Source organism: Clavelina lepadiformis, chromosome 1 (assembly GCF_947623445.1).
Source record: "Clavelina lepadiformis chromosome 1, kaClaLepa1.1, whole genome shotgun sequence".
In the NCBI taxonomy this organism is placed as follows: Eukaryota; Metazoa; Chordata; class Ascidiacea; order Aplousobranchia; family Clavelinidae; genus Clavelina; species Clavelina lepadiformis.
The window spans coordinates 9,238,028-9,247,892 of NC_135240.1; the positions used below are offsets into that span (position 1 = coordinate 9,238,028).

Below are 9,865 nucleotides of genomic sequence, written 5' to 3' on the forward strand. Positions count from 1 at the left end.
ATGAAATACGCATGTACAATCGTACATTATAGATTACGTGATAGAAAAAGTCCGACGTCTGTTAAACTAAATTTAATAGGTTGCAACCAGTCGTTTTAATGTAAACTTTCTCTTGTTTCATTACTTGCTATACCGGCAGTTTTTTGTACGCCCGCTGTTGTCGTTGTGGAATTCATGTGAGGTGCGTGGAGTGTCGTGTTCGACCTTTCAGTTCGTTTCGCCTGATAACCTACCGTACGATTTATACGCGCAAAAATGTAGCCTTAATATACTAATTTCCGTTTCTGAAAGGCCAGTCTCACAACTTGTATTTGTAAAATGCTTTCATTTCATACACCCATTTAAATGCACCTGTACCGATATAGGTGGTAGGCTCTTGACGGAGCCTAAGGTATAACGGCAAAGACATTTTGCCCAATTTAAAATTCTTTTTTTTGTTTTATTATGACGTCGTACGTTCGGGCTCAGTCCAAATCTTCCATATTGATGTAAAAAAGTGCTGTATTTGTAAACGAAAACGTGTTTCAGTTTAGAACCCGATGCAAACTGCTAGTCATTTACAGAAATTAACTGCGTAGCTTATAAGTTTACTTACATCGAGCGTCAGCGCTTGCCCTGTTCGCTCACAGGACAGAAAAAAACGAATTGATTAAATGAAAGTTTTGGCAATTGATATTTGCATTTAACAGGCCGCTGCCTTTCAAAACACGATACTGCGCATCAAAGAAAACAACTTTATTTAATGTGCCATTTACAAGCGTTAGCTGTCTTGTGCAAGTGTGCAATCATAAATGTCCAAAAGTGCATAGCCCACATATTTTTAGTAGAAAATATGTTAAGCTACGCTTAAAGGTTTATAGTCGCTTTTCGTGACCTAGCATGGCATGGACCTTGCACGGTCATTTCATTTTATAGGTTTGCCGAAATATGATACAACTTATAGTTCATTTGCTTAACTGCTCAATCTTGTTTGTTAGTTGGCAAATTTTTGTTCTAAAATCCCTAATTTCATATAACAATAATTTTAAAAATAAACATTATCATGTTTTTGCATTTTTAATTCGTGAAAATACGCTATAAGTCAGAGCCAAGAGATACGTGAAGGTCTATAATCTTGCACAACTAGACTCTATGACTCTATGTGGACATGTTGGCTACTCATGTATGAAAGAACACAAAGATTTATTAATAGCATTTGAACCGGTTTTTATGCGCTCATTTCATAACAACTATTGCTAAATTCGATACACACGGTGCTGAAATAAATTGCGAATTTCTGCCTCTTATATATTTTCCTTTCATATTAACCTTTAAAAAGGCGTGAGAATAAATACCGATGACCAGATGGAAAGCTCACAATCAATAACTTATCAATCATGGATCACAGTATAGGCTACAGTACATACATTCAGTGTAACAATGATAAATACTATTTTTAGATATTTGTTGTCTTATTTCAGCAAATGATTCATGGAGACTTAGTACTGTATTGGGTTGAAAATACTTGAACTTTTAAAGCGAAAATTTCCTGATACAAACAAACTTTAATGTACTTGCGAAAACGTTCGGTTAAAGGTGAAATAAGAGTGCTGAGTGCAAGAAACATCGCGCGTCACCTCTTTGATTTCTTTGCAAATTACCATTAACAACGACCAAAAACTGTGCAATATTGATAACTGTATAACAATAGAACAAAATATAGGTATACACCTTAACCATGAAAAAACAAAACAAATCATACCAGATATTGATTTCGAAATTACTGTCATACAGATCATTTCAACGCCCATCTTTTAACCGGTAAAAAAACTAAAGACTAAACCAACAGAATAGGCTGTATATGACAGAATGATAGACAAAGGTGACATAAAATCAATGGTTACGCATACAAGACCTCCGTTGTCGACCGGGAACGTATGAATAATATTTTCGTAGTGGATGCTGCGTGGCGACGTAAGGCTTGATACCTTGTCAAATTTTGTCATAAAACTCTGTCATTACAACAAAAATGTCAGTTTTGTCGATAATGTTGATTTGAGTGTACGTTTATACCCAAGCTTTTCGAAAAGGAAATTCAAATCATCGACATAATCTTCACCGTACCCTGGCAGATACACAGCTCTCCTCAAAGCCACTCGTTAACCTTACCTCGGTATAGCTACCTTCTTTTTTGCCGCAAATAAACGCTGCTGACGCCCCCCATGTCTTCCGACCCGAAGAAGCTTTTGACTTTCTCTGGTCCACCATTTTGTTGTCATAATAACTTTAAAAGTGCGGCGAAAGTTTTCGTTGCAAAATCCGTAACAAAATGGGTTCACTGTGCTGTTCAGATAGCAAAGCCAGTAACTGAGGGCCCAAATTTCCGGTGGCACAAACAAACTGGGGTTTAATGCTGTGATCACTACTATCAAGCTGTAAGGGAGCCAAAGGATAATGAAACAGAGCAGGATAAATTTTAAAAGCACGGTAACCCGACGTTCCCTTGCTTCTCTCGAATTTTCCTTAAAAGAGTGAGTCTTGGGACGAAAGGATCCGTTTTCTGGTACCCTGGACAGATGGACAGACGTAGAGGAAGTCCTGCTGGTCCGCATGGAATATTCCATGTTTGAGGCATACAAGGTTTTTGATGAATTATGGTTACTGGTTAGGGTAGTCTGGGTTACGTTCTTGCGATCAGGAGAGCTTTCAGGAGAGAAGATTACGTCATCTTTGTTTGGAGTCTCAAGAAGGGTTTGTTTAATCTGGGGGCTGCAGCAGGATGCTTCTACTGTATTCTTCGACTTATCTACATCGGATCCTTTCCCCATCAGGTCGCAAGCGATCAGCAGTTTTTGTTTTACCTCATTCCTCTTGGTCGCCTCAAGTTCAGCGTTAACCTGACTACTCTCTTCTGAAGAAAGACGCACTCTTCCCTGGGATTTTAGGCAAGTAGTCTTCTGTTTCTTCTTTTTGTTTGAAGTTATATTTTCGTCCTTGGAAGTTGTCTTTTTGGCATCCACAACTAACGACTTGATTCCCCTATACAACAAAAACGAATTGTTATTACAGTGCTATTAAGTAGATTTCAATGGTTATTTTTAATTTTTATCTGAAATATTTTAAAATTTTGACAATCGGCAACGTCAGTTAAATGTATGTTTGTTTGTTGCATTTCGTTTCCACGTTATCCAGAGTTGTAAATGGGCCTTATATTGCTAGCCCGAACCCGAAAATTTAGTTGAAGCCCGAATTGTGTTCCGCTCTGGGGAGGTCTGTAGCACTCTACGCTCATGCGCATTCGTGTAAAACTGTAAAGAAAGTGAAATTACGACACAAAGTTGTCGTGGTTGTGGCAGAGTGTGAGTATAAATTCAGGCCCGAATATGGCCCGATTTTTTTCAAACTAAAACCCGACCCGAAAAGCCCAGCCCGACTTACAACCCTGACGTTATCACAGACTTACGCGTCATATAAAATATCAAGACATGTGATACTTCTATCACTCACTGTTCACGCAGTTTTGTGGAAGATATTTGAGGTTATGTGTATCGACCAAGATTGATTGATCAATAACAAAATTTATTTGTACTGTACTAAATATACTACGAATTGTGATGCTTCATCTTTCAGGTAGCGGCTTAATTTTATTTATAGGAGCGACGTTGTCAAAAATGAGGTGTGGATTTCTTGCTAGAAATGCTTAAAATTGCTTTATCTCTCAATTTTGTGGAGGTAGCCGGTATCAGGTAGGCCTTAAAAATGTCAAGACATCTGCTGCTGCTGTGCATGAGGCTAAGTGACGCGTGTATTGAAACGAAATTATCTCTGCGATTCTTTGTTCTCTGCAAAGCCGCATTCACGCAAGATTTGCTCACAATAGCTTTCAACTTATATACTAACAGGCAATTTTTTGTGATGCAGATCTAAATGGAAAAATGCAAAACCATTTGATTAGTTAGATGGCGTACGAAAATCAGAATACGCTGATAACGATAACGGCAATAGCACTGCAATTGACCGTATCAACAAAACCTATAATACGGATAAACCGGGTCGATAGATTGGCTATAAAGTAGCTTGACCTTTTAAATAAAACAACACCCCATGTTTCTGGTTCCCAAACCTAAAAATCAAGCCCAGCAGCCTCAAGCGAGGCGTATACCAAATGCCTGCGCAGGAGCATTCCGTGCTGGTAGATTAATCGATTTTAATTTAGAACACATAACTGCAGAGTTTACCGTATATTGCAAAATCATTTTGAAGTTTTTTACAAAATGGTTATTAAAAGCCAGTCGAGCTTCTTTATTGTTTAACAACTGAAAAAAATTATTCGTCGGAACCAGTCACTATAATGCTTTCTTGATGAATTACAGCAATGTTCAAAGTTAAAAATGCAATAATTAAAATTAGAGTTTTTCCTTAGTGCAGTAATCAATGCTGGCGGACAAAGTACTTACCATCTCCTTTTCTTTATCTTGTATATTACTCTCTGGTATAGACCGCACATCATCGTGGCGGGGATATAGAATGCGGTACATATTGTGGCAATTGTTATCACAGAACTATCGTGAATAAACGGGATGAAACATTTTCCCTCCGGTATCAGAGTATTGTTGGACGTAAGATACCACAACGTAATAGGCGGCACCCACATTAAAAATGATAAAGTCCAAACAGCAATTATAGCATAAGCGGCGTTACGTGGAGTGCACCACCGCTTATATTTCGTTGGTTTTATGATGGCAAGGTACCTGAAATGAAAGAAAAAAGTAAAGCTCTCGATTTGTAGAACTGGAGTTGCAGTTTTGTGTATGCACTGTAAGTTGTAGGGTATAAGTTCAGCCTGTACAGGTGTATCGCACAGAATCAATCATTTGAAGTTCATTTATTTCTAAAAACCTATATGTTTGATCATACATAAAATTTATGGCATCTTCAAATGTAGGAAAATTTGTTATCACGCTTATACATAATCAATTATGCAGAATACTGTAAATTAAAACTCTATTTCAGGGTATACGTATTCGAGGCAAGCGATTTTTATAGGTATAGTTATTTTTGTAGCAATAAATACGGGCGTAAAAAACTTCCATATTCTAACAAGTGTTTCGCCATATAATAAATGCATGAGTTTTTAGGTCAAGTATTCGCAACAAAACTTGATTAACTTATTACAAACTTTTGATTACATCTCATAGACATAAATGCAACGACACTTGCACTAAAATCTTTGTAGGTTGCTTCTAACGTACAAAGAAAAACTTTTATTGATATTTACTGTTAATTTTCGGTTTATGCAATTTGAAACTAATTTAAATGTGTCATTTTTTATAGAATTTTTACTAAGTTGTGATATAATCTACCTAAGTGTTTTTGTTTAAATTGCCTTCTTTCAGTATTTACGACACAACGATCCATGTTTAGCTACTCACCTATCAATGCATATCACCAGTAGATTCATCGACGACGCATTGCTGGCAGTGTAATCAACAGACAGCCACGCTTTGCACATACTCTCTCCCAAAATCCATCTATTGTGAACGTTATTTGTGGTGAACACATTCATGGAAAATGCGCCTATTGTAATGTCGCTCACTGCAAGGCTCAGAATCAGGTAGTTACTAAAATTGCGTAGGCTCTTGTTGACAAGGAAAGACAATATGACGACGGCGTTTCCTACCACTGTAATAAAGCTACAGAAGCCAGCAGCTATGGATATTAAGAGTACCTCCCAGCCATCCCGCTCAACGAAGCCGTATATACCTGTCGTACTGATATTTCCAAGCTGGGTAACCGCAGTGGCGTTAATTGCTGTCATCGCTTCTTTCAAATGCTAGGTACAAGTTGTCACGTTCAAAGTTTTACCGTACCTTGTTATACCACCGTATATCCTATCACAAATAAAAAGCATGAAGTTTAAATAATATATGCCATACGCAAGCTGTCATTCAACTTTAAGTTTATTTGTAAATCTATCTAAATCCCAACTCTTTAGCTTGCTAAGTTTCTTAATGCGAGTACTGCGGGTACTGCGAGTGAAAACGTTAACCACCGGCATTCATACGTATGACCAGGTTTAACCTGAGACAATGAAACAAGCCATAAATTACCGCAAGTTCACTTTTACTTTTCGATAAAGCGAGATAATGAAATAAAACACATCATACAACAGCCATGTCCAAGCCCACTTTTTAAAATGAATGAAAAAATAAAGATTTTCAGCTGCATAAGAATAACAGCATTTCTTTTCAATGCTGTTTAAAGCATTTGGGGTTGAGCAAGTGGCGTAAACATATGTTGTACAGCGTTCCCTGGCTTGACTTCTCTTTCTATCTTATCCGATAAAATAGATAAGCCACAATTTTCTGCTTTCCTCTGTGCCAGTGAAAATGACCGGATTATTCACTTAGCTACGTCACTCCAACGTTCCTCTTAACATCCAAGAATAACTTCTATATATCTACCCAATAACTTAGATCATATTTTTGGGCTGCCTCTGTAGCGTAACTGCAGCTATCTGGCAGTCTCTGAGAAATGACAACATCATTTGCACGACAAGGGTTTTTATGGGGTAAAACCATCAAGATATTTTGAATTTCTTACTAACATGCGCCATCTAGTGAAAAAAAACGCCAAATCTAATTTACAGGCTACTTTGAGCGAATTGGCGTGCGTCGGCAAAACGTAACTTCCGGTAAGAAGAGCATAATGACAGACAGAGAAAGCTGAATCATATGTCATAACACTGCTCTCTAATGTAAATAATAACAAATGTTAAATAATGGGCCGGTAAGGTACCTGCTGCTGTCAAGCTGGCTGGTCTAACTTTATGCTTACTCATAAAAGAATGTAAAACTTATAGTTCAAATGGATAGTCGTAAGGTATGTCTATAGAATAAAAGTTTAATCTATTCTTATTTTTATCAGTAAAAATTTAGACTAGATATGTTTCATTCTTATAACAAGACGTTCTTTCACATTTTTCTGCAACTTATAATTGGCCGTTTTCACATTTCCGAGTTTATAGGACTGCTCTAGCCACTAACGTTTTCTTCTGTAAACCCTCTATGGCTATGCTAAACTGCAGGCGTTGTTATAACACACCATTGTCAATTACAGATAAGCTGACTTTGCTATCAGCACTTATGTTGTACTTGCAGTTATTAAGGTTATTGCACAACTACAATACACCAACATTACTATGTTTAGTTAAATGCACACCTTCCTCAAACGGCAACTTCATGCTGCTAATGAGTTAAACGCATAAGCCGTAGAAACGTAAAATTGAAAACTAACAAATTTTTTATCTATGTATATAGGTCCACTGGCAAAGGGGAGCAGTTTGTTTAATCCTCCATTTAATAAAAAATACCTCCTTTTATCTTGTTTTAAAAAATAACAAAGATTCTAAGTTGTTATTCTACCCCGCATTACGGCTTGTTTGGGCAGCCCTATCTCCATTAGTGGTTTATTAAATATAAGCAGTAATGCTTAGAATGTCAGATGACTCACGTAATTCTATGAACCTATTTAACTCAATACTCGGAACGATTTATTACGGTCACCGCTGCAAAAATTCTTTACCAAAACTGAACTTCTTTTTCCAAATCCACGCTAAACGTTTTTTTCTTGCCAAACGGCGCAATTCTGTAAATAGCGGATTGCAAAAAGTAACGGACACAACAACAATTTGTTCTGCTTACGAATGAACAAAGGTGCTACAACTTGAAAAACGCATTTTCTTTATATTTAAGCACCAAACGCCTCAAAATGTTCAGTTGGAATAATGAATCCGTCATTAAATTATCGCTGATATCAAGATGAATGCTTAACCCGCCGGAAAGAATGAAAATCAATAAACTGGGCTTCGAGACTATCTTTTCTCCCAATGTAAACACAACCTTACATTCAGCAAGCAAGATAGACAGCATATGTACCTATAAAGGACGCACATTTTCGTCTTGAATACGGAAACAGTTTTATTGACAACAAGACGTTTCTGCCGAGATGAAAGTAACCTAATAAACAACTGAAAACCGTCAACACGTTCCCAGGGGATACTTAAGCATAAATATTTTATAGCAGTTTTAGTATGTCTTTTTCTGCTAACAGATTTCAATAAAGTCATCCAACTGGAAATACAGTGCTGGACATTTCCTGCTGTTTGCCATTTTGTAAAACTCGGTAAAATATCGCAGCTTAATCAAATAATGCTTGAAAAATTTGCACCGCCTAAATTCCTTTTTCTAGCTATTTTTTTCAAAAAATATCAAACGTTATATTTGAGTAATGCTTTCCTTAAAATCGGGTAAAAACGCTGCACTCGCAATATGTAGGCAACAAAGCACGGTTTATGAGAAATGTTTGCTTATTTTTCACAAGAAAAGCTTTCCGTTGTACCAGCTATAGTGTTGTTTCTGTTAAAGAGCCTCATCTAATAAGAAAACACTTTCTTAAACGTCTAAGAGGCTTAAAGTCTGGATAATCTCACTTTACGCTACAGGTCACTCGACTCTGCTATAACTTCCCGTTATATTTACACTGGCAATTTGATTGGCGTTGAAATATACCACATATACTTGGTTGGTTTTAACAAGCTGTATGACTAAAAGAAGGCATTGTCCTAAACCTCATGAAGATTTAAGTCTACTTTGCAAACACTTGTTTTACGACAGGTTTCATGGCGTTAAATCTTGTTCAAAATCCCACTGAACCTGGCGTCTTTCACCAGACAGACGAAAATAACTTAAATGGTCAACCTTGGAGTGGTTTCTGATTACGCAATAATGTTTGAGATATTTTTACGATGACAAACATATCTCAACGAACGCAGATATTGCGACTTAGTAAAGAACCGAAGTCATGAAGCCGTTGTAGAGACCGTAGTAGAGATAATATTGTCAAAATGTTTGATCAAATGGTCGCAAACGATTCTCCTCCGTGCAGTCAATATTTGAAATTCCACATCTCAAATGTGACTTTTACAACTGAGACTAATCAAATATTTCATCTAGCATAGAAAATACGACGACCAACTGCGGCTGCCATTCGTTTCAACACCATCCAATAATAGCAAGCAACGTTAGAGGGCTTAAAATTAAATTGACTACAGAATAGTACCAGGAAGGGCAAGTTGCTTTCAAACAAACCGTCGCATCCACAATGCTGTGTAGTCCTTGGGCTTGTTAAGGTCAAATCGCATGTTGGCTTGTTTTCAAGCGTTTGTGCTTTTTTTTCTATTCCCAAAATACCACCTGCCATGCTACTAGTACATGTAAAAGGGAATCGACCTAAAATGGATTTATATATTTAATAGTTCTTCAGCCTTTCTTTGGCAACGGTTGGTCTATAAATATGTTTTGAAACAAAATTTAATTTTTCCCGTGTTATGCCAAAGACACATGCAGATTAAGGTTGAATGGGTCCATGGCTAAGGTTAAATCGGTTACCTTTTCGGTAAAGCACCACTCGAATTGATATCATTTTCGTTGTAATATCCCATTAAATTATAACCAGCGATCATCGTAAATTAAGACAAGACTGGGTATGGTTTTCTTACGGAGTAAAGTGTGACGACTTCATAAATTCGGTGGTTAATTACCAGTTGCAAGACAGTAGCTTAAATCATATGTCATCATTTTAAAGATGTGGATTTGTAACATATCAACGTTTTGTTTTTGTCAGTAGCCTAGACCAAAGCAGACTAACATCGAAAGCCAAAATTGCACAATCAGCTTTATCTTTACTCGAATTCACAAACGTGCTTGGTGCTTAAACGCTGCGTTATGAGAAACCATATACCACGATGACTTGCGAAAAACCTACTGTACCTTCAACTGAAATGTCAGCGTTTTACTGGCTGCAACTCACGCAAGTAGAGAACTAG

At 37.1% G+C, this 9,865-nt stretch overlaps 1 protein-coding gene across 1 annotated transcript; it reads right to left on the reverse strand.

Annotated features, from left to right (window-relative positions):
- Positions 1-1,665: 1,665 nt before the first annotated feature.
- LOC143470379 (muscarinic acetylcholine receptor M1-like) lies at positions 1,666-5,858 on the reverse strand. The gene is made up of 3 exons (XM_076968489.1): positions 5,412-5,858; positions 4,437-4,730; positions 1,666-3,018 (listed from the first exon to the last, which is right to left on the reverse strand). Exons 1-3 carry the CDS (start codon positions 5,795-5,797, stop codon positions 2,145-2,147), a joined length of 1,554 nt encoding a protein of 517 aa, XP_076824604.1. The 5' UTR covers positions 5,798-5,858; the 3' UTR covers positions 1,666-2,144.
- Between the last annotated feature and the right edge of the window lie 4,007 nt (positions 5,859-9,865).

Bases quoted from the DNA above. Each gene is read 5' to 3' on its own strand.
- LOC143470379 (XM_076968489.1), bottom strand. From the start codon at position 5,797: ATGACAGCAATTAACGCCACTGCGGTTACCCAGCTTGGAAATATCAGT. The intron at 4,731-5,411 runs GTGAGTAGCTAA...CTTTCATTTCAG, and splicing joins CTGGTGATATGCATTGATAG to GTACCTTGCCATCATAAAAC. The intron at 3,019-4,436 runs GTAAGTACTTTG...TTTGTTGTATAG, and splicing joins AAGATAAAGAAAAGGAGATG to GGGAATCAAGTCGTTAGTTG.